We start from the raw sequence: 25,916 nt of genomic DNA, 5'->3' as shown, positions 1-25,916 counted from the left end.
GGAGAAATATTGTGATACCTACTACGTCTATTGACTACTACGTATAGTCCGTGTTATTTAGCATTAGAAAGAACTTCGCAGAAGTAAGCTTGCGGTTCCAAATCCGGCACTTTTAGCGGTAATAATTTGAAGTAAATTATATGTATTGACCATGCTACATTAGATAATTCAATAATTATTAACAATTAAAGAGCCTGATAAAAACTGCACGCTTGCTTCTGTGGAGTTCTTTCTAATGCTAAAAAAAATGAACTATAGGTATTGATCCTACAAAATGGTAGTATATTTTTAACATGGCTTGGGGCCACTCGCTAACGTCTGCGTAACTTACTTTCTATAGATCTCGCTCGCACTAATATGCCAGTATGAGCGATAGCTTAGATAATAAGTTACGCACACGCTAGCGAATATGTCAGTATCAAAGGTGGTAGTAAGAGCGCTGGTGGCCTAGCAGTAAGAGCGTGCGACTTGCAATCCGGAGGTCGCGGGTTCAAACCCCGGCTCGTACCAATGAGTTTTTCGGAACTTATGTACGAAATATCATTTGATATTTACCAGTCGCTTTTCGGTGAAGGAAAACATCGTGAGGAAACCTGCATACATCTGCGAAGAAATTCAAAGGTGTATGTGAAGTCCCCAATCCGCATTGGGTTAGCATGGGGACTTTAGCCCAAGCCCTCTCGCGCTCGAGAGGAGGCCTGTGCCCAGCAGTGGGACGTATATAGGCTGAGATGATGATGATGAAAGGTGGTAGTCATACAGTTCAAACAAACTAACTCCATCAAAATAAGACTTTCCTCATACCTATAAGCCGGGCTAAAACTAAAGCACAACTAAAAGTCCCCACCCATTTAATTGTCTTCCGTAAGCGACGTCGCGACAAAAAATCCGTAAGGCGGTTTTCACACTGACGCCATCTGCACCACGCTCCGGTGTGAGAGAGAGACAGCATTATACGCGTATATGAGGTATTTTTCAACCTTAAATCAAATTTTGCGTGGTGAAAAAATATTGACATCTGATTATTTAGTCAAAATGAATTAAAATAGCCAATCTTTTCGCGATTCCAGGGTTGTTTTACTTGTTTTATACCGCGCCAGTGGCAGACAAACATACGGCCTACCGGGTGGTAAGCAGTCACCGTAAGAGTGACATTCCATTTCCAACTGGAGCTGCAATACTGTTCATTTTACTATGGAAACGCGTCGCTGTCATTGTCAATTTCCATAGTAAAATGAACAGTATTGCAGCTGCAGTTGGAAATGGAATGTCACTTTAAGGCTACGGTGACTGCTTACCACCCGGTAGGCCGTATGTCCATAGGCATGGACGCATGCAACTCCGGAGGTGTTACATGCGCGTTGCCGACCCTTTAAAAACCTGATGAACTTTCCTTTTTTGAAGAACCCCATACTGTAGTAATGGTACTGGTTTGTTCAATAGTAAAAGTTGCTCAGTAGGCATGACCTACATATTAACCTCGAAAAATTTGGCTTAAGGTTGAAATACTCGTTTAAAAAAATATTTCGGAGGCGGAGGGTTGAAAAACAACCTGAATAGTGATGTCCCGCTCGCACTATGGATTATCTCGCAATGTAAGGATGTTCATCCAATGTGAAGACCCCCTAAACGTGAAATAGGGTGACCGCCAGTCAGGTCTGTGTCAGCCGAAATCAGAGCGGTAATAAATGATCTCCTCGTGGGTGCACGGGTGATAAAAAACCGGACAAGTGCGAGTCGGACTCGCGCACGAAGGGTTCCGTACCATTACGCAAATAACGACAAAAAAATCACCCACCCATATATTTATTTTGTTTTGTTTTTAGTATTTGTTGTTATAGCGACAACAGAAATACATCATCTGTGAAAATTTCAACTGCCCAGCTATTACGGTTCCTGAGATACAGCCTCGTGTTAAACAGACGGACAGACGGAGAGTGGAGTCTTTAAGACCGAGTCCGGGACTCGTCCACCTAGAGTACCGTACTTTTTAGTATTTTTGTTATTATAGCGGCAACAGAAATACATAATTTGTGAAAATTTTAGCTCTCTAGCTATCACGGTTCCTGAGATACAGCCTGGTGACAGACAGACTGACAGACGGACAGACAAACAGACGGACAGACGGACACACGGAGAGACGGACACGTGGACAGACATACAGACGGACAGTGGAGTCTTACCTAATAGGGTCCCGATTTTACCCTTTGGGTACGGAACCCTAAAACATGGCCGCGTAATCTGTAGGATGGTCACACACAAAAATGAAAGTGGAGGTTGATGAATTATCTTTACAAGCGTTTTGAAAAAGGGGGAAGGTTCTAGATCCAAGGTACAACTGTCACTTCAAAACTCAATTTATTGGGCCCGATTCGGATTTTGAAATAGACACCTATTAGACATCTTTTAGACATCACCAAGATACGATAACGATATATTTAAGATTTAACCTGTCAAATTTAACATTTGCGCGATTCTGCAGGAGATACTCTTGAACGATTTCCACAGGATATGACTGAGAGATCCAATTCACATCTCACAATTCAATTCACATTCATCATTCATAGATATCTACCGTAGACTCTATCTAACGTAGGTAAAAGTGATATTGGTTGCCCGAATTGCGCTGCAAAAGAGAACTGGTTGATATCTAAACTATAACGTATCTAGAATGGATCTAGTACGTGTCGTCTTGTGAATATCTTGAATTTCGAATACGGCAGATTATTCGAATAAAGTCAGCAATGGACGGCCCCTTGCACGAATGCGCTAAACGCGCAGCCGTCAGGGAGGAGTGGAGGCGAGCCGTCAAACGTGTCACAAAGGGAGACTTCCAATGATGACCACGACCGCTCTGTCAAGAGTGACCCGATCAAGAAGAAGAGATTATTCGAAGATCTCGACTTCCGGTTTGGGCGCCATCTTGATGGTTAGCCTCGTGATTGATTCCTTTGTTTTGCTGATTGATATTGTTTGAAGTGTAATATCGATAGCTTGTTATACAGGAAACTAATGTGGTAGTTTAATTTCTTGGTTCAATGTTATTGCGTCTCACTCTATCATTAAGCAAAATGTGAGACAAAATACATATTGGACAAACAAATTGGACAGGTGGAATACAACCCTTACAAACATAAGTTTCACAACAAAGAAAGTACTAGTAACAAAAGGTTGTTTCTAAAATAAATGAAGGTAGATCTAAAGGTCAACGAACTTTGTTTAGGCGTAGGTATCTGTAAAGTTAACGTAAAGTTGAAATTCGATAAGAAATCCTTAATAAATATTGTCATCTTTGTCTATTTCTTTTAGGTATCTAACGTAGCTGCGAAATTTTCATTTTATAAAATGTTATGAAAAAAACTCGTTCAGATCAGGGCTATAACCCCGAAAATCGAAGTTCGCAAATTGCGGGGATTTTTCTCTGTCACTCTAATTGCGCCTTCATTAGAGTAAAAGAGAAAGATCCCCGCAATTCGCGAATTTCGGTTTTCGCGGTAGCCGCCCTGAACGGGCTCGGTGCCTTCGATTGGACAGAAACGGCGCTAAGACAGAGAAGCATGGCGTTCCTTAGTGTCAGAGGCCAAGATCCACTTCGGGTCGCTGCGCCACGGCAGTAAGTAAGTAAGTAAGTATGAAAAAAACTATAGATAATTTGATTTACAACAGAAGAGTCCTTTTCAAAGCCATTAGACCGGTAATTCTCATGTCATTAACATTGGAAACCATTTCGAGACGTTCGGGGCCGAGTTTCCGCCTAGGTCCACAAAGAGCCTAGCCTAGGTAACCTAGCAATGGTTTTGAGATGGAGAAGGGGGCTCTAATAATTTCCAAGTTCCATACCAAAGTGCCTAGGGGTCCTAGGTGTATTTTCTTTTTTTTCTCGTTTACATTTTTACAAAAAACCTAGATGACCAATTATTTACAAAACTACTTTCGTTTTGCTCTATCGTCTCTATCTAATTCTAAATAACCCTATCGGTTGAATATTTTATTTAAATAATAAAGCGCTAGTATAGACACATTACAGGGGCCCACAGATTACCAGTTCGCCGGACGATACCGGCCTGTCAGTTGTTCGGAACTGTCACCTTTTGCGTTTAACTGACAGACTGATATCTTCCAAGAAGAGCACTTCTTCTTCTTCTTTAAAGAAGAGCACTTATGTTAATGGAATAAAAATTTACAATCACTTGCCTGAGAGTATTAAGTCGTTGGATGGAGTTCAATTTAAACGCAAGTTGAAAGATTGGCTGCTGTATAAATGTTATTATGATTTAAATGAATATTTTTTGTAATTTAGACTAACTTTATTTAAGTATTTCTTAGACATTGAATTTAGTTATATAAGATTTATTGTACGCTCGAAATGGGCAAAATTGTTGATACCTTTATAATTTATAACATGTTATACTTTTTACACAATTTTGACAATAAAACATTATCTTATCTTATCTTATCTTATCTTATCTTATCTTCCAGCGAACTGGTAATCTGTCGGCCCCTGAATAGTCTCAAATCCGCCATTAAAACTTTAGTTGCCAAATATGAAACAAAACGTGCTTGACACTTCACGATCAACTTCGAACTCCAAACTAACATTTAAATCCCATTCATCATCATCATCATCATATCAACCCTTTATCGCCTACTGCTGAGCATAGGCCTCTCTTCTAGTACGCCAGGTCCTGAGCTAATCTCATCCAGAAGTGACCCGCAATTTTCCGGATGTCGTCCACCCAACGAGCCAACGGACGCCAGGCGCTTCTTTCATTTGAAAGCGGCCACCATTCTGTTAACATTTTAGTCCACCTGCCATCACTCTGCCTAGCAACATGTCCTGCCCAATTCCATTTTAGTTTGGTAATGACGAAACCCACGTCATACACCTTGGTGCGGCGACGGATCTCAACATTCCTTACTCCCATTAGGGCCAAATATGTTGGTAACTAGTTAAAATGGGCTCTTAATTCAAACTCGACAGGGACTTTCATAGGGTCCGAATTGTTCATAGCTGTTTTAAAAACCAGTATAGCGTGACATTTTTTAAACGTAGCTTTTACTGATTTCAAGACCATATTTAAACTGGTTTCTTTAAGGAAAATCGTTAAAAAATATCACCCCAGATGAGGAAATTGAGTGGAATGAGATAGCAACTATTTGTATTTTACTTTCAGTTCATTTTGATCCGTGACGTACATGTCGATCCAATTCGGACCGGACGGGGGGGACGGTCTTGCTCTTTTTACGTTAAATAGAAAAGGATGGATGATACTATTGGGTCCAATATGAGGGTACGGGGTCGCGTAAATGATGCGTGGAGAACGTTGACAGGCATTCACGGCTATTTCCGCTTATAGATGGATGTTGTGTTTTCTAATAGTTTTTTAGGGTACCGTAGTCAAAGAGGAAACCTTATAGTTTCGCCTGTCTATATGTGTGTATTGTCTGTCTGTCACACTCAATAACCCCTTAATGTCTGTCAGTAAATACTGTATTTTTGGCATATTTAGAAAAGCTAGCTAAATAAATAAACCTGACGACATCAAATATCTTAAAATCACACCAAAAATAACATACACATTCCCTTCTCCGAGTTGGGTTAATCGGGACATGTGTTACTATCCCATAATATACTTGGTCAAGCAGATCTTGTCAGTAGAAAAAGGCGGCAAATTTGAAAAATGTAGGCGCGAAGGGATAGCATCTCATAGAAAATTTGAATTTCGCGCCTTTTTCTACTGACAAGATTTGCTTGACCATCTATAGCTATGCGTGCCAATATCACATAGCAATGTTGCGACCGCTAAATCGGCTATAACCAACACCTAGAGTGGCATTCTGATTTCTAAAACAGTGTCTGATTTGATATTTATATTATACCAGTATATTATTACTAATAATTTATTAGGTAGATTACTTTCAGAGAACTTTTGCTTTTTTTGATACGACACTTAGATAGTACCTAATGTTGTTTATATATCAAAATCAAATTAAGTTTAAATCAAATATAAAATCAGATTAAGTTTGGCGGTTCAAAGGGGCAACGCCGCCAGCATTCTAGGGTCCATTCCAGAAGCTTTAAGATTATTAGGAGAGATATTTTATATTTTATATTTAGTTTTAGTTGTTAGTTTTAGGTTTCGTGTAAGTATTGTTTTAACATCGTTGTATATAGAGGCTTATTATGAAAATAAAGTAACAAATCAATAACACAGTTTTGGCCATGTGAATGCCGCTCCTAATGGATTAAACACCGCAACTACTATACGCAGAACCCTTTTATTGCCCCAGATATAAGCTTTAACCACTTGTTTGCATGCAGATGGGTGTTTTAGCCCATATGGGTGAAAATAAAACTGTCATCCCACTAACCCGGGTTTAACCGGTTAAACCGTTAACCCATTGTCAAATCGGGTTAGTGGAATGGTTCAAGTGACCCTAAGAAGGAAGGACTCTTTTTTCATAATAACACTTAAGAGGTAGACCCGCGAAAAACAAATTTTTGGAAAATGAAAAAAGGCAATTAAAGAGACTATACTTAATTAATACAAATTGTGTATAAATTAATATCCACAGAGGAAAATGAGGACTATATTGTATCGAGAAGAGGTCCTCCACTATCCTCTTAAGGCCCACTTGCACCATTGCAATAACCCGGGACTAACCGGTTAAACCTGGAGTTACCATGGTTACCAGTACAATTTGACACTGGGTTAACGGTTTAACCGGTTAACCCCGGGTTAGTGAGATCGTGCAATTATTGGCCATAAGGCAATTAGTGAATAGGTTATTACTTAAATAGTGAGTCACATCTTCGGCCCCTGGCTTAGAATAGTAGTTTTTAATAATCCCCAAAATTTGTTTTAACACAAAATTGAATTTTCATTAAGTTAACAAAATAACTGCAAGTTTTAAAAACGGTCTACTTACAATTTTCTATTTAAATTATTATCAAAAGTAGAGAAAAATTGTAGCTTGCAGGCATAATTTTAATGAATAACGAAGTAATTACGGCTCACAAAAGTAATGGCGAAACCGCAAAGTTTTTAAAGCAATGGGCTAAAACTCTGGCTTAATTAGCCAGAAGCTCTAACAAGCCTAGAGATTCAGCATTTCAGTTTTAAGGGCCTGCTTTATACCGACACAGTTTTTCATAGAATAAGCTCTCTTTTCATGAAATTTTATGTCATTAAAGGGATCTTAAGCAGTACAAAAGTGACTGAAATTTTACGTTTGAGATATCTTCAGTTAGTCAAAGTTGTCAAAGGATTTGAGATTATTCGTCAAATAGAGATGATGACGCATGTTTAATTTTATAACAAAATCTAGTCAAATAGATAGCAAATTAGAAATGTAACATAATAATGTGGATATTAAAATAATATACGGTAATAATACAAAAATACAAGAACTGAAACTTGCAAAATTTAAGTTATTTTAACTTCCAAAAAGGAAGTAAGGATAACATTCGATTCCATACATTTTATTACCTATAATTTGTCATCTAGCCTATTGGACTTACAAAGGTTCTTACGTACCTTTAAGGAAGCTTGAGGAGTTGGACATACGGGGATTATACGTTTGGGGAATTGGACTTACAATTACTCCATACATTTTCCTTAACTTTCTCACTATAGACTGTCATTTACGGAACTCATGGTAGTTACTAGTCGGTGCAAAGTTAAAGTTAGCTTAGACTAGGGTTACCAGATGACAGGAATTTTGGCCTTATGTCAGGAATGGGGACGGAATACGAAAATGTCAGGATATTTTTGAATTGACAGAATTTTTTTTATCAAGTACCTTTTTATTGACTTGAATTTGGTAAATGAATTATAAATGAGATGAGAGAGAGGCAAAACACCTTGTTTAATCGGACTAAACTTTCTACTAGGTAACTCACCATTCGGAAATCAGGAATTTTGTCGGAAAATTCTACATTGGCATCTGGTAACCCTTAGCTTAGACGAACTCCAATAAATTAATAATAAACTCTTTGGTGGCAAGTATTCAGTAGTATAGCAGTCAGCAGCAGAAGTTGCTAAGCGGGCGAGCCCAAATTACCTTGACACGATCTTATTCTCTTATTAATAAAGTCGCGTCAAGATCAACATGTCCAGCAGTGGACTAATATAGCCTGATGATGATGATGATGATGAAGATCATTTTGAACACCTGACCAGCTTAGCAACTTCTGCTGCTGACTGTACGTAAATAGAGGCATGAAATTCCCAGCATGCACGTAATACGATTTATACACGAGGTAAACCCGAAAATCCTACCACAGTCCAGTGACAGTGGTATGTATGTACTGACTAGAGATGCACCGGATATCCGCTTACAATCCGGTATCCGGCGTATCCAGCTATTATTTTACTATCCGGCCGGTTACGGGATAGTGACCTTCTATCCGGCCTAGAGATGGGTAACTACCCGGGTAAATACCCGAGAGCGGGTATTTACCTACCCGCGGGTAAATACGCGGGTATTTTCGTTTTTCTTCTAAATTTGACGTGGTTAATGGTATGTGAGTATAAATAAGATTAATTTAAGTATTTTTTTATAATGTTACATAAAATGTATGTTCAAACTAATTACGAAAAGGTTGCTATGAGGTGAAGTTCGATTTTAAATTTTTAACATATCAGTCCAATTATGAATATCGTTTAAAATCATTCCCTGGCTTTCGGAAATGTTTTAAAATGCTTTTAATATACATTAGAAAGATGAAAATAAAGACTACTTATGAATGATAATAATAAAAAAATTTGCAATGTCACAACTTGGGAAGCTCATAAGTCAAATATAGTTCGTTTTAGGACAAAAATGTATATAACCTTTTTTGTAGGAAATTCTGTTTACTTTAGTTTGTACATACAAGACTTTTCAATATTAATGACAGATTCCAAGAAATATGAAAAAGTTCACTTTTACCCCCCTCCCCTCAACCACACCCCCGCCGACCGAAGTTCGAATGTGTATTATCAACGTATAAGTACGATAATTTACTCAAACCTAAATAAAATACTCTTATGACTGCCTTTTTTTAAATATTTATCAAAATTGTACTAAAAATTCCTTAGTTACAACTGCAGGTTTCACTAACGCTACGTCTTACGTAGGCGAACAACGCGCGAACGCGGCGCGGCGCGGCGCGGCGAAATCAATCCTTTGATGCCCATAGAAGTGTCCTACGTAAGCGATCTCGTTGCGAACGCGGTGCGGCGCGATTTGCACGCGAATGTCAGGCGGCGCGGCGCGGCGCGGCGCGGCGGCGGCCGCTTTCGCCGCGCCGCGCCGCGCCGCGTTCGCGCGTTGTTCGCCTACGTAAGACGTAGCGTTAACCATTTCATTTTAAATGACATACAATAATTACAACCATTAACTCGGTTTGTATCTCCACTTTAACACAAATCGACATGTGCAACAAGAAATGAATCTACCCGCCCATTTGGGTAGATACGGGTAAATACCGGGTAGATGGGTATTTACCGGGTATTTACCTGGGTGGGTAAATTGGGTAAATACCCGCGACCCATCTCTAATCCGGCCGGATACTGGATAGTAATATTGCATGATTTCGGAGTAAACAAATTGGAATTAGAAACAGACGCGGTCATAATCGTACTTGTTTATTATTTTAAAACAATTTAATCATTCCACTGACTTGCACGCACACTCATTTCGAACATAGAAATGAGTCCGCGCGAAAGTTTACTAGGAAACAGGTCAAACCTGCAGAATGCGCACCTGAAAAACCGAAATGTAGGTATAGTTCCGCCGGCCGAATGTTCGGCGGCCTGTTACCGGATATTCGGCCGATGGTCAGGCCGATTATCCGGTATCTGGTATCCGGCCAAACAACTATCCGTTGCATCTCTAGTACTGACATACATACATGTACAATGCATGCACGATTTATACACGAGGTAAACCCGAAAATCCTACCACAGTCCAGTATGTCACAATGCATGCGGTCAGATTTAACTGTGGACTGCCGCAGATGCAATTTTACAACTTTACGAAAGTTATCAAGCTTTGACTCATTGTTAACATTTAAATTCAATTGAACAATATTATACTCTCACCGGCTCTTTTATACAGCTCATGAAGAAATAATAATATTCTCTTTCCCAAAACTTAAGGTGCCATCTATATTGTAATGCCAAGCAATAATTACCACCCCAGTAAAAAAAAAATCGTATTTAGGACTATCTGGCTTGAATTGTAACTTCGGCGTGACTACAAATCTTTTTAACGCGCCGTCATCCTTCCAATCTTATTTAGCGTTTTCCTATTTGCATACTTAAGAGGACAGCTTCATCTACTTCAGCTGAAAAACTTTAAGCACGATATTTCCCCATACCCCACTTATACTCTTTAGTGGCTAATTGGCCACCTTACGCTACGTCTTACGTAGGCGAACAACGCGCGAACGCGGCGCGGCGCGGCGCGGCGAAAGCGGCCGCCGCCGCGCCGCGCCGCGCCGCGCCGCGCCGCGCCGCCTGACATTCGCGTGCAAATCGCGCCGCACCGCGTTCGCAACGAGATCGCTTACGTAGGACACTTCTATGGGCATCAAAGGATTGATTTCGCCGCGCCGCGCCGCGCCGCGTTCGCGCGTTGTTCGCCTACGTAAGACGTAGCGTTAGTCTTATTTCCATACATATACCCTGCATTTTGGTTATTAAATTTCTTATTGTTTAATAATTAATTGTTTAAATAGTTCCTAACTTATCAAAGTAGGCAGCGTAAACTGATATTTATCTAAGTACTGATATGGTTCTGTTCTAGGTAAAACCACGGCATCTCCTACTAAGAATAACTTAGCAAGTCGGCGCTCCATCAAAAATTAAAATCACGTTTACCAACTTAAAGTACTTAAATATGAATACCAACCTAAGCATTAAACACACAGCATCTGAGTCATTAAATACAAGCTAAACTTTTTTAAACTTCCAATCATCCATACTGATCACTATTTCAAACACTATTAACAAGTCACAGCGAATAAAGCTGATTTAGTTATTATTTACACATACGAAACTTGACCGAAAATTCGAAAACGGGGCGAACGCGCGCCAGACCGTTTCGTTCCGACGCTCAAGGTAGCACTGAGGCATAGCGGTTTCGGCTCTGCACACGATTTTCCTACTGTTCCTTTCCTTCTGTTAGTTCCCTGCGCAAACCTGCGGAGAACTTTCCACGTGGTTTGATTTATTTATTTACATTGCATTTCACGCCATCTTGCGGGTGGTTAATGTAACTAGTCAGCTTTTGTTAACAGCGCCATCTAAACTGTCTTTTTGCAAGTTTAGTTTGGTACTCTTATTCACTTTGCAGTAGTTAAAGCATAAAACTACAGATGGCGATAAAAATAGCTTGTCAAGCTTTTTGTATAATTAATATATTTTGATATAAATTAAAGGGTATTAATTATAACTTTGTAATAAGCTTTAAGTAAAACGATATATTATGCAATAAAATATAATTCTTATTTTTTATTTGACAGTTTATAAAAGCGGGAAATTTTATTTACACTGGCAATACTGCCGGTTCTTTCAAATTTTCTGGAAAGGTGTACGTCCCGTCCACGAAGATTGTCACGCTTTCCTTTTATTTTAATTTGTTACCTTTTCATAAGGAAACAATTAATTTTATTTATATTTTTGTATTAAGTAGCTCTAAAGTTTAAGTATAAACTACCAAAATGAGTACGATATTGGAGAAAATTGCGGCTATAGAGTCCGAGGTTGGTAACAGAGGTTATGAGTTAAATTTACGTATTTCTGCAATTATTGTAAATAAAACGTTGCCACTTCAGCCTTTATTCGACTATTCGGAGTTAAAAATCTAGTGACAAACCGTGAAATAATATAAACTAGTGTGAAAAGCTAAACTCTGTGCGATGTTTTTCAGATGGCTCGAACGCAAAAAAATAAAGCGACAGCGTTGCATTTGGGTTTACTCAAGGCCAGGCTCGCTAAATTGAGACGTGAACTGATCACCCCCAAGGGTGGCGGCGGCGCTACCGGTGAAGGTAAGATTTTGTTGTCAATATTTACTTGTCCTCTCAAAAAAGCAAAGCAGCTGGCTTATAAGTTAAGGCATTCATAGTATTCATATATTTACCCTACGAACGAAATCGCTTACTTCAGCTCTGTTTAAGAATATAGATAAGTAAAAATAATAGTTGATCATAACATTCATAACCTATGAAAATAATACTTAGGAAGTAGGAAAACAGATAGATGTGGTCATATTTAAAATTTTAAGAATAGTTGGGATACTAAACTTGATCACGCAATCTTTATTCTGAGCATTTGTTTTATCCTTTGTCACAATAAAATTCACTCCTAAAATAACCAAACAAAATGTTAGTGTCACAGTTTTATACAAATTTATGGGGTTCCAAATATCAAGGCTATTAGGAAACCAGTAATTTTCACAAAAATTGTATCATGTATTGGATTTTTACATAATATGTGTTACATTTTAATAAATACAAATGGAAAATCATGAACAATTTTTTTTCTAATTTTAATGGGTGACAGGGTCGTTTGCCCAGCAGTGGGACACCAAAGTAGGCCAGGAAAAAAAAAATGGGTGATAAAAGGGACAGGGTTATATACCACCTACTGTGAATTATACTTATTATAGTTGTCCCTGTTGGTGGGTAATAAAGAATATTTAATTTATTGCTATATTTCCCAAATTCCAGGTTTCGACGTCGCTAAAACTGGTGACGCGCGTATCGGATTCGTGGGCTTCCCATCAGTGGGCAAGTCTACATTGCTGTCCAACCTTGCCGGAGTATACTCTGAGGTGGCAGCGTACGAGTTCACTACGCTCACTACCGTGCCCGGCTGTATTAAATACAAGGGGGCTAAGATACAGGTAACGATATAGCCAAATTCAGAGTAGAGATGGGCCAAATATTCGGTAATTATTCGGTATTCGCCATAATTTTCAATGTTCGTATTCGGCCGGATAGTTCGGTTCGAACTGCTGAATATTTACCGAATAAACGGTCAGGCATGAGACTGTCGTTTTTTTTCATAAAAATTCCCGGCTGGTCCAGAGAACGGTCAAAAACACGTGCGGAGTGCAGATCGCGGACCTGTATGAACTTGTTTTCAGCGTTTGGCCAGTTTTAGCCTAATCGAATATTCATACTCGGTATGATCTGATCCGAATACTCGGTCGAATATTCGTATTCGGCAAAGTCCATATTCCGTCCGTCTCTACCTAGTTCAAAGTATAAATCTAGTCATGAAGGTGATGCCTTTTTTTTCTTTTTGGACATATACTTTTGGCAGAGTACTCAAGTCGTGGAGGTTTTTGCATGGTCCTTTGTATTGTCCCATTACAATTAACACAAATGTCAAATTAAAGACAAAAAATAATAGCTAATTCGAAAGATTATTATATTTTGTCTTTAACCCTTCGTATGTATAAGCACTGATCAGTGCGAACGAATTTAAACCTATTGTATTAAACAAAGGATTTAAATTTGTGCTCACTGATCAGTGCTTAGACAGACGAAGGGTTAATAATAAGAGAAAGAAAGAAAGACACCAATAACCTCCTCATTTACTTTCCAGCTTCTCGATCTCCCCGGTATCATCGAAGGCGCGAAGGACGGCAAAGGTCGTGGTCGCCAGGTCATCGCCGTCGCCCGCACCTGCAGTCTGGTGTTCATAGTGCTGGACGTGCTGAAACCTCTCCAGCACAAGAAACTGCTGGAACACGAGCTGGAGGGCTTCGGGCTGCGGCTCAACAAGCAGCCGCCGAATATATACTTTAGGAAGAAAGATAAAGGAGGAATCAATTTGAATACTACCGTAAGTTTTATTCTACAACAAGTGCTGGTGGCCTAGCGGTAAGAGCGTAGGACTTGCAATCCGGAGGTCGCGGGTCCAAACCGCAGCTCGTACCAATGAATTCTTCGAAACTTATGTACGAAATATCCTCTGAGTTGGAAGGTCAGATGGCAGTCGTTTTCGTAAAAACTAGTGCCTACGTCAATTCTTGGGACTAGTCGTCAAGCGGACCCCAGGCTAGAAGCCGTGGCAAAAATGACGGAATAACGCGAGGAAGAAGAAATAAGTTTTCTTCTAAAGAAGTGACCTAAGACAACGGCTTTTCTGAAGAATGGTTGCTTAGCAATTCCTTGTGCTAAGCGTGGTTTCTTTATTCTAAACTATGACTTCACCATTGTTACAGTGCCCACAATCCGAGCTCGACATAGAAGCAGTGAAAACCATCCTCTCTGAGTACAAGATACACAATGCGGACATAACGCTCCGCTACGATGCGACCAGCGACGATTTCATTGACGTCATCGAAGGCAATAGGATATATGTGCCTTGCATCTATCTGCTCAACAAGATCGGTCAGTATATTATCATTATAATATAGGAAGAATTGGATCTGTCAAAGTCACTTGTCAGGGTAAAACCTTGCTCGCGAGTTAAGACGAAATTGAATAGTAAAAGTGTCTTTTATCCTATAAAAACTGTTACAATGTGCTTGTGATTAGTGGTGGAAACTGTGGTAGTGTTTTCTACGTATAAAACTATTAAATTTGAACAATAATAGTGCTAAATATCCGTGACTGACAATTTACGCATTTGAAATTTATAAGTCTACCCTCAATATTTTTCTCAAATTGTCACTTAGTGTTGCCAGTACAAAAACTTTAAAATCTACCAAAATAATGGGCGACGGTCTGAAAACATCGTCCGGAAAGAAAGTTGCAAGTCCTAACATATCAGCACAGGGAAAATGTTCGAAATGTCAGAAGACGCCAAATGAAAAAAAGCTATCAGTTAATTGTGATTTGTGCAAGAACCTCCTTTGTAGTGACTGCCATGGCCTGTCACCCACGGAAGTTAGAGTGCTTGAACTAAAGACTGTTGCTCGAGTTATGACATTTTATTGCACTGACTGCAGATCGTCAATAACGCAGTTGCCAATGATTCTGAAAAAACTGGACGAACTGACCGGTGAAGTGCAGAAGCTGCGCGTGCGCCAAAGCATGCTGGAAACGGAGTCAGCTGTTCGTGAAATAACAGAAAGATCGAACCGGGCGAACAACATCATCATCTATGATATTCCAGAATCTACGAGTGACACAGCCGAAGAGAGGAAAGAACATGATGTGCGTGAAACTACGACTTTGATAACTAGCATCTCGAAGAACGTGAGCTGTGTTGGAATAAAAGCGTTTCGCCTGGGTGCTAAGTCCAGCAGCCGCACGACTCCGCGTCCACTGAAGGTCATATTACGTAGCAAAAGCGATGCAATTGAAGTGCTCAAAAACAAAAAAAGGCTAGCGAAACCAACGTCCGTGAAAGCCGACCTTACTCCCATGCAAAGAGAGTACCTTCAGTATCTAAGAGAAGAGCTGAACAGGCGTATAAGCGAAGGTGAAACAGGGATCACAATCAAGTACATCCAGGGCCATCCAGCAATCGTAGAGACCGCCCAACTGGCCGCCAGACCGGCAAAAAACCAATAGTTCACACCAGAAATAGCCAGAATCTTCCGACTGTGGTCACCAACAATAAGGCCACCGCAGTTGGAGTACATTTACCTCCTATTATTACAGTTACTATTTTTTACACGAATATTCAATCTGTTACTACCAAACTAGACCTACTTATTGCTAGAGTAAATAACTTGAAACCTACCCTGATCATTATTACAGAAACATGGCTCAAACCAAATATTCCCGACTCGATGATAAAAATACCAGGCTATGACTTATATAGAGACGACCGGATTGAAAAACGTAGTGGTGGAGTAGCAATATATGCTGCAAATAAATTGGACATTAAAATGAAAACTAAATTAAACACTAAGTACAACACAAAACATACAAACGCTGAGTGCCTATTTTTGGACGTGGAAGTTGGTGATTGTAAATTCATCTTATGTGGCGTATATAGGGGACATGAGTCAACGATTGAACAAGACAATACCCTTCTTAGTACGCTGAGTGTGGCTTCGGAGTCGAATCTATTTATCGCCATGGGGGATTTTAATTACGGTGGAGTAAAATGGCCATTAGAAAGCTCTGGATACCTGACACCAAGAGAGGATAACTTTGTACAATGGTACAAGGATACGAACTTCCATCAACTGGTTAATAAAGACACTAGATTTCGCCAAGGCAACCAACCATCCTGCCTAGACCTTATCCTAACAAATGATGACATACTAGTAGCAAATATTGACCACCAAGCTCCTATTGGTAAAAGTGATCACACTTGCATGCAAGCTACCATACAGTTGCAATCGAAGACACCTCGCACCAATAGCCAACTGCGATATAATTACAACCGAGCGGACTACGACAAAATAAATGAGACAATTTCACTCAAGTTAACACAAAGTATAGAATCAGTGAATAACGTCATAGAACAGTACAATGTATTTCTTACTGTAGTGATGGATGCTGTTGCCCAATATGTACCACAGGCTAAAATTAAAACAAATGATGACACTTCTGATAAGCCGTGGATCAATAAAGAGATTCGAGATATGATAAAGCAGAAAATAGGGCTTTGGGACAAATATGTGCTAACTGGCTTGGATGAATTTTATAAAGACTACCGGAAGCTAAATAACAAGCTAACAAACAAACCGTACAAACAAACCGTATTAGAACATGCCGCATAAAATATGAAACAGACTTGTTAAATACTGGCCCAAAGCGGTTTTACTCCTATATTCGTCAACAATTAACATCGAAGGTCAGCACACCCAACGTCTTAAGAAACAAACAAGGACTTACCGTAACCTGTGCCCCTGATATCGCTGAAGCTTTTGCGGACCAGTTTGAGGATGTCTTTCAGTTGGAACCTCACGGTCAACTGCCACATCTAGACCTATCCCTCAGAGTTGAGGAGTGTATTGAAGACATTACCTTCTCTACAGATAAAGTTAAACAGGTCATTAAAGAAATGAAAACAGATTCTGCACCAGGACCGGATGATATTCCTGTTACACTGCTGCAAAAGTGCGATACCTTGGTCAGCCCTTTAGCCAAGATAATGCAGGCATCATATGATACGGGCACGTTACCTGAGCAATGGAAAACAGCCACCGTGACACCAATATTCAAGAAAGGAGATAAGCTTGAACCATCTAACTACAGGCCGATAAGCCTCACTAGCGTAGCATGCAAAGCTATGGAGAAAATTCTAGTAAAACACATAAGAGAATTTCTTGCTCTGCACTGTGTGATAGGTGACCAACAGCATGGTTTCTGCCCGCATCGTTCCACAGTCTCTAACTTGCTGTCTTGCCTCTCTGCCTGGAGTAAAAGTTTTAACAAGAGAGACCCTACTGATGTCATTTACCTTGACTATGAAAAAGCCTTCGACAAAGTTCCCACAGAGAGGCTACTTCACAAATTGGAACATTTGGGAATCCGTGGGAAACTATTATTATGGATAAGGGCCTTCCTACAGTATAGAACCTTTAAAGTTAGAGTTGGTGAAACCAAGTCACGGCAACGAGAGATACACAGTGGAGTACCACAGGGTTCAGTTTTGGGCCCCGTGCTTTACATACTATATACAGTTGACCTGCCGCGTCGCCTTAAATGCAGTATTAGTGCTTTTGCGGATGACACCAAGTTATTTGCTAACCCACTCGTAGATTACAGCCATCTACAAGATGATCTGAATGCATTAGCAAGCTGGTCTAAAGAATGGCTAATCAATCTGAATTCTGCCAAATGTACTATACTTCACATAGGAAATCGGAACCCCCGCCTAACTTACAACTTGGATGGCACTCCACTAACGGCTGTAAAAACACAAACTGACCTAGGCGTTAAGATCTCAGAGGATCTAAAGTGGGAGCACATCTCTACAATGGTAAAGAAAGCCAGAAGCCTGATTTACCTCATTAGAAAAGCTTTCAAAACCTTGACACCAGAAATGATGTTAAAAATTTACAAAACCTATGTCAGACCCATACTGGAATATGCTTTTCAAGCCTGGAGTCCTTACTTTGCCAAGGACATTGATATGCTGGAGAAGGTTCAACGGAGTTTCACAAAACTACCAAGGCAACTTAAGAACAAGCCGTATGAGGAGAGACTGAAGGAACTGAAGCTCACTACTCTTAAGCACCGCAGAGAACGTGGAGACCTAATAGAAACGTACAAAATACTGTCTGGGCACTATGACCTCAAGGATTTTCATGAGATGTTCAAGCGCAACAACAACACCCGTCTGAGAGGTCATCACTTAAAGCTAGAAAGGCATAGGTCCCACAGTAACCCATACAAACACTTTCTGAGCAACCGAGTAGTGAGGGCTTGGAACAAACTCCCCGAAGATGTGGTTTCAGCACAAAATGTGAACCAATTTAAAAATAAATTAGACAGACACATCAATACATCTACTTGTCAACGATAACTATTAATGATTACTGGATACAGGCAATATCAGTTGTCACAACTGCCTGCCTGCTTACACAATAACAATAATAACAATTCTAGCGGCTTTGTGAGCTGTAGAGCTCGATATAGAAGCAGTGAAAACCATCCTATCTGTGTACAAGATACACAATGCGGACATAACGATCTGCTACGATGCAATTAGCGACGATTTCATTGACGTCATCGAAGGCAATAGGATATATGTGCCTTGTATCTATCTGCTTAACAAGATCGGTCAGTATTAGCTAGGTACACGGCTGGTGATGTCCTCATTTTGTGTGGGTTTTCTATGTTAGAGCGCAATTAGTTCAAACGGCTGCCGCTAGCATTAATGGCGACACTAAGATTAAGTGTGTTTGTGGCAATCAGCGCTACTTCCCCCTCCACCTAATTAAAGATTACTTTCTTCATATTTTTCTTTGTTCTTGACTTACCTGCTACCGGATAACCGGAGAATGGTACAGCTTGGCAAAAAGAGTAGAAATTAAAAAGTGGCAACAGTGTAGTGTCGTCCCGTTTTCTTATATAAATTGGTTTGAAAGGGACGACACTACAGTGTTGCCACTTTTTAATTTCCACTTTTTTTTGCCAAGCTGTAATTTAGAAAGGCGAAGTGAAGTCCCTTTTCTATTATTGGACTTGTCGTCTTACAAGTTTTACAACCAACCATTCAATTGCATTGTTTTCTATAAGTGTACTTTTATTGGATTAATCAAAACGCCACGGTTATCGCAATCGTGGCTCAAACGTACGAAACTCATTGGCACCAGCCGAAATCCGAACCTCGACCTCTGGTTTGTGCCTTAGGATGGTATTCCATCTGTCCAATATCTTGGTCCAATGTGTATTATAATTGTACTTAATGAGTCAGACGCAATGGACACTGGACAAAGAAATTCGACAGGTGGAATACAACCCTTAACTGTCGTATGCCGGAGTAGCTAGATCAGTGCCCCAAACGCGTTAGTTCCGCGTAGCATTATTCCCGGTCGCATTTTCCCCACTCGCATTAGTTCCGGGTAGCATTATTTATTCCCGGTCGTATATTTCCCCACTCGCGTTAGTTCCGGGTAGCATTATTTATTCCCGGTCGCATTTTTCCCCACTAGCGTTAGTTCCGCGTTCCGCGTAGCGTTAGTTCACAACTTACCTAGACGGAGCCCCGCGAAGCGGTATTTCTGGGCGGTTTGCCCTTCGGGCATCTGAAGCTACCTAACGAACGTAACCTAACTAACCTATTAATTATGTGTGTCGTCCATGAAAAGTGGGGAAAAATGCAACCGGGAATAATCCTGCGCGGAACTAACGCGAGTGGGGAAAAATGCGATCGGGAATAATGCTATGCGGAACTAACGCGTTTGGAGCACTGATCTAGCCACACGAGAGGTTAAACGCGTTATGTTACCTTCTCACTCTTTCTAGATCAAATCAGCATAGAAGAGTTGGACGTCATCTACAAAATCCCCCACTGTGTGCCCATCTCGGCCCACCACAGGTGGAACTTCGACGACTTACTCGAGAAGATGTGGGAGTACCTCAAACTCATCAGGTTAGGCTGGATTAGATTTTAAAATATTTTTTTTTATATTCACTCAACAACACAGGACATGTATAGCTTTATTGTTGTTTTTAAAGGATTTGAATACGTAGTGCAGGGACGCCCGGCCGGAAACAGGCGGGTTGTTGAACGCTTATTGCGTTCACTCAGTCCAATCACCTTTTTTTTATGGGAGGAAAGCCCCATGACACCGATTCACGTTCGAGCTTATCAATAAACGAGACACTATATTGGACTACTTTAAGAGATTCACGTAGCAACTACCTAAATGAACAAATTTCAAATGCGGGTGCCGATATGTGTCGCAGCATATGGCGTGTGATAGCATCAGAGACGTGCAAAAACAGTAATAACAAAAACAGTGCGATAAACGTTCTTATCTCAAAGTCAGCTGGTGAGTGCGTAGACGCGCGGGCCGCTAACGCTGCGTGCCGGCTGAACCGGTATTATATACACACGAACACAAACAACGTTAAACCGTGCGCTCGCACTGCACTCGAATATTTAGATAAGTACTTGCCCTCACCGATGCCGACATTTAAATTTGAACCCTACTCCCTAAGCGACATTATTATAGCGTTAAAAAATCAAAAGGAAAACATCTAAAGACATAAACGACATGTCCACTCGTCTGCTTGACTATCTACCACCAGTAGTCATATCGATCCTCCTGGTCCTATTTAATGAATGTGTACAAAAGGGTATATACCCTGACGCTTTGAAATTAATAAAAATCCAACCTATTTACAAAGGTAAAGGGGAGATGGAACAGGAAAAAAGTTACCGGCCAATATCCTTAATACCTGTCATCTCTAAAGTATTCGAGTCTCTTATGTGTTCCTCGTTAATGAATTACTTTGGTAGTAACAATTTATTAAACAGACAGCAGTACGCCTACCAGCCCGGGCGATCAACAGCTGACGCAGCGCGCGACGTCAAGTCGCGCGTGCTGACGCACCTCGAGGGCGGGCGACAAGTCGCAGCGATATTCTGCGACTTGTCGCGCGCCTTCGAGATGATCGACCACTCTCTGCTCCTGGGAAAACTATCGCGATACGGTGTAAATGGATCTTTCCTACACACGATAGGTTCGTTTTTAAAAAGCAGAAAGCAGAGTACGCATGTCTTAACGTCAAAGAGTAACCTGGAACTGATAGGCGATTCTGCTGTCCCCCAAGGCTCGTCAATGGGTAATTGCCTGTTTTTAGTTTTAGTAAACGACGTCTCGACCGCCTGTTCGGATATTGAATTCGTGACATTTGCGGATGACACATGCCTACTGGTGAGCGCCGATAACTTTGAAATTTTGAAATCGAAGGTAAATAAGTCAATGTACCAGATATCCCAGTGGTTTACCGCAAATGGTATGATGTTAAACTTAGAAAAAACCAACATAATGCACTTTCAACTTAGGCACCACAACAAAAATCAGTTTGACATCATGCTTAACAACACCAGGGTACCTCAAGTTGACAGGGCAAAATACTTAGGCTTCACAATCGATTCCGGACTAACATGGTCTCCTCACATTGACCTCTTATGCGGAAAGTTATCGTCAGCATGCTATGCGCTCTCGAGACTTGCACCGAGTTTGTCGTTTAAAAATGTTAAAAAGGCATACTATGGATATTTCCACGCCTTACTAATCCAAGGTGTCGATTTGTGGGCCACCGCGGCCGATCGAGACAGGGCTTTTAGGATGCAGAAACGAGCTGTTCGAATTATAATGAGAAAGGCATACGACTATCCCGCTAAGGATCTTTTTAGGGAGTCGAAAATCATCACCCTGCCTAGCGCATATATACTGAACGCCTGCAAATATGTGAGAGCAAACCTGAACACATATAGTACTCATTCCAGTACCCGGCGAAGTAATGTTTTGGTCGTGCCGCGTTGCAGATTTGCAAAAACTCGAGGGTCGCTCGGTGTCACGGGTGCAAGATTATATAACTCACTACCTGTGGAGATAAAATTAGTACAAAGCGACGTTGTATTTGCAAATCGCCTAAAAACATTACTCATAAACCTTGCTTGCTATACTATTGACGAATTTGTCGAGGCGTGTAGTGACCCAAATATTTAGATCTAAGTTATGAACTGTGTTTTCAAACTTACTCACAAAATAATGCAACACATGCATAAATAAATTAGTAATCTTAAGTACTTGCTTACCTGATAGTTAAATACTTATCTACCTAAGACCTAATGTACAAATTGTCTATGTACCTACCTTATTTGACATGTAAAATATTATGTTTTATGAATAAATAATGAATGAATGAATGAATGAAAAGTCCGTTATGGATACCTCCGCACCGCAGGGACAGCGCGGAGGTTATGTCGGACTTTCACCGACTAAAAACCTCCCAGTTGTCCTCCTCGGCGCATTTCGGACGGCTCTGGGATCTCCAATGAACGCTCCAGTGCCGTCTTAGCGCTATGCCCCTTTGTGGGTCCCCTCTTTTTTCAGCCGCAGTCCCTAGCTGCGACCGTCTCCGACTCCGAGAGCCCCTTTTAGTCGCCTTTTACGACAGGCAGGGGATACCGTAGCCGTATTCGTTTTCTTGCAGAACAGAAGACATCTTTAACTTCGACGTCCTCTAGTTCGTTTTCTTTTAGTGTGTCCGAAAATACCACCCTAAGATTGTCCCATAGCATTTTTTTTAGCCTATTTAAGTATCCCACTGCTGGGCAAAGGCCTCTCCCCTTAATTTCCACGACTCCCGATTTGGTGCTTCCTCCGACCAGTTGTTCAGGAAGCTGTCCAGGTCATCTCGTCATCTCCGTTTGGGCCTACCGCGGCCACGTCCCTCTATCGGCATCCACTTGGTGGCTAAGCTAGCCTATCCGGATGCATGCGGTAGACGTGACCGGCCCAGTCCCATTTGAGCCTAGCGGTTTTCTCGCCTACGTCAGCAATGAGGGTTTTGAAGCGCAGCGTGGTGTTTCTTTAGCATTTCTTCTTCTAATGGTGCCGTCTCCTGCCGGAGGTTGGCTATCATTAGTGCTATTTTCACTTTTGACGCTGCAGCTCGAAACAGCGATCTGGTGCTCATCAGGTTCGTCTCCTTCCACATTTTCGTTTACCCTGGATTTTCCTCTGTATTATCAGCTGGAGGAGGTGGTATTTGTCATTTCGTAATATATGACCAAAGTACTGCAATTTCCTAATCTTTATAGTATTCAAAATTTCTCTTTTCTATTGCACTCTCTGCAGCACGCTGTCATTGGTTACTCTATCCGTCCATGAGATTTTCAGTATTCTGCTGTACACCCACATCTCAAACGCCTCTAGACGTTTACCTTAGCATTTACTTATTATTTACTTATTATTATTTTATCCACCAGGATATACACGAAGCCCAAAGGCCAGCTGCCGGACTACAACGCGCCCGTGGTCCTGCACGCCGACAGAACGTCTGTCGAAGACTTCTGCAACAAGCTGCATAGGTCCATTGTGAAGGAATTCAAATAGTAAGTTCCTCTATTTAGTACCTATTATTTTCTACCTATTAAAGAGGTGTTAAGGGCGGTTTCAGACTAGCGTTTTATACGAGCGTACGTGTACGCGCGTGTGTAAGCACGTGTAGACCAAATGTAGGAAAAAAAAAAACGCGCGCAAGCGCATAAAAACCAAATGTAGGTAAATAAATGTAACGCGCGTGTAAGCTCGTAATGCCGAAACGACCGTATACGCGCAGAAAAATACGCTAGTCTGAAACCACCCTAACCTCACTTACTTCATAAAAGATGTTATTGAAGTGGTAAATATTATTTATCGTACCACAAAGAAAACAAATTTAAAACAGATTTACAATGTAACAGGCAGTCTTCAAAATTAGAATTGATTTTTGACTTCAAAACGGGAATCTAATTTGTATTATGTGGGTTTCCGTGTGATATATTAGGGTCCTTATGCTTCGTCCTATTTATCTGAAATTTTAACATAAATTCTAATAAAGCTCCATATTGCACATAAAACATAAGAAGGAAGGGCCCTTCTCTGATGGAAAGCCACAAGAAACTAATAATAACTTATTTAATTCCAGCGCCCTCGTGTGGGGTTCATCAGTGAAGCATCAGCCGCAGAAGGTCGGCATTGAGCACATCCTAGCCGACGAAGATGTTGTACAAATCGTCAAGAAAGTATAGACCGTACCATCAACCCTTAACCCCCCACACTAGCGTCTCCCGAGCGTCAGCGTCTACTCAACTCTATGGCTGCTGCTCGACGCAACGTTGGCGCAACTGCGCAGCGACGCCATTTTCCATAGCGCTGACTATAGTTCGTTTTTTTTAGCATTAGAAATAAGGTAAACAAACCTAGGGAGGTCAGGGAGAAGACTGCAAGTGGCTATCGAACTCCCGACCGAGACTTGAGACTAGCCAAAGGACAGAGGTGTACCTATCGCTAAGGCAGTCGCTAGCTAAGTCATCTGATGCGGCGCGGACTGCGGCTTTTATTCGGTCCGGTCGGCGATCGTCGTGCGCGCTCGGTGCTCCTCGGTGGCTGGCCGGTGTGACGCAGTACCGTGCGAGCGAGAAAGTATTCGAGCCCGCGCGCCGTGAGAATTAGTATTGTTACATTCTCCCCCTCTGGTACTCGGTAACGTCCCGTGAGAGTACCAGGATCAGTATTGTTATAGATGTATATTTTAATTGGAAAACACATTTTAAAAATAAGTTACGGCAAATATGTAACAATTATGAATCTAATACGATCATTTATATTCTTGTGCTTTCATAGGTAATAGTTTTTGATTTTTAAAAAGCGTTTTTTAATTAAAAGACATGTCAAGATCGCTTACCTTCTTGCAAGTTCTTTCTGATGCTAAAAAAACGAACTATAGACGCCGACGCTCTAATGACTCTAGCGTGGGGTGGCTCTTACATTGGATGCGGACCCGCATACTGCCGGTGACTTAATAAACTTCATTGCAAGATATTAAAGTCAGCTAAGTATAAGTGTAAAGTATCGTTGACGTAGTTAACTGATCAAAAGTAGACCATATTGCAACCAAATAGAGTACACTATTGATCAGTTAAATTTGTTTTCAAAGGACAGAGTTATATATTTTTGTGAGACCAGAACGAAACGCAAAGATGGAATATTGAGTGTCTAAAAATATTGTTGAACCTTAAAAATATCCAAAAATTCTAAAATATGACAGCTAAAGTAGATGGCGCCATAGATTCATTTTGTAATAGGTAATTGGATTGTCAAATATTATAATGACAATTTAGTAGGTACCCCAATTTGTCTTACGTAAGTGAACAACTCGCGTACGCGACGCGGCGCGGCGCGGCGGGCCCGAGGCGTTCGCGTTCGCAACGAGATCGCCCACGTAGGCCACTTCATAGGTATCAAAGGATTGATTCTCCCCGCGCCGCATCGCTTCGCTTCGCGTTCGCGTGTTGTTCGCCTACGTAGTACGTTGCGTTACTGTCATTTTAGCACAGTGGAGTTTACAAAATATATCTTTACAAGCAAATATTCCAAAAATATATTTACACGCCTCTAAGACATTGACAATAAGGTTGCGTCAATATATTTTTGGAAGGTTGGCTTGTAAAGATATTTGTGAACTCGACTGTACAACATTTATACAAATTATTTGGGGTATAAAAAAGTACCTATAATAATTATTTCATAATAAATATGTTCGAGACACTCAAAATGAATTGTTATTGTTTGACTATGAAATTCTATGTAGCGATGTTTTGTATTGATTTTTGTACTATCTAAAACGGCGCATTTACTACTGTAATAATTACTTTCGTTCTTTTATTAGTTTTCTGTCAATAATAAGTATCCAGTAAGTGAAAATATATGTATTACGCCCCCGAGAATGACTAAAAAGTACAATATATTCGTATTTATTATTATGTACAGTCAGC

General features: G+C 40.7%; 2 protein-coding genes across 2 annotated transcripts in view; one reads left to right on the top strand and one right to left on the bottom strand.

The window, feature by feature from the left end:
• The window catches only part of LOC134670398 (uncharacterized), a 280,135-nt gene extending 268,979 nt beyond the window's left edge, over positions 1-11,156 (bottom strand). Inside the window, exon 1 of the mRNA XM_063528238.1 lies at positions 10,900-11,156. The gene's annotated coding sequence lies outside the window, so the exon portion shown is untranslated. The remainder of the gene's footprint in view (positions 1-10,899) is intronic.
• A 403-nt stretch (positions 11,157-11,559) lies between these two features.
• Positions 11,560-25,323, top strand: LOC134670361 (GTP-binding protein 128up). The gene is made up of 8 exons (XM_063528180.1): positions 11,560-11,752; positions 11,920-12,040; positions 12,722-12,897; positions 13,605-13,844; positions 14,227-14,395; positions 19,883-20,009; positions 23,367-23,492; positions 24,068-25,323. The coding sequence occupies exons 1-8, from the start codon at positions 11,711-11,713 to the stop codon at positions 24,168-24,170; spliced, it is 1,104 nt and encodes a 367-aa protein (XP_063384250.1). The 5' UTR covers positions 11,560-11,710; the 3' UTR covers positions 24,171-25,323.
• Positions 25,324-25,916: the final 593 nt, after the last annotated feature.

This window comes from Cydia fagiglandana, chromosome 13 (assembly GCF_963556715.1).
Source record: "Cydia fagiglandana chromosome 13, ilCydFagi1.1, whole genome shotgun sequence".
NCBI lineage: Eukaryota > Metazoa > Arthropoda > Insecta > Lepidoptera > Tortricidae > Cydia > Cydia fagiglandana.
The sequence above is the reverse complement of the archived record's forward strand: the minus strand, read 5'-3'. Positions and strand labels throughout refer to the sequence as shown.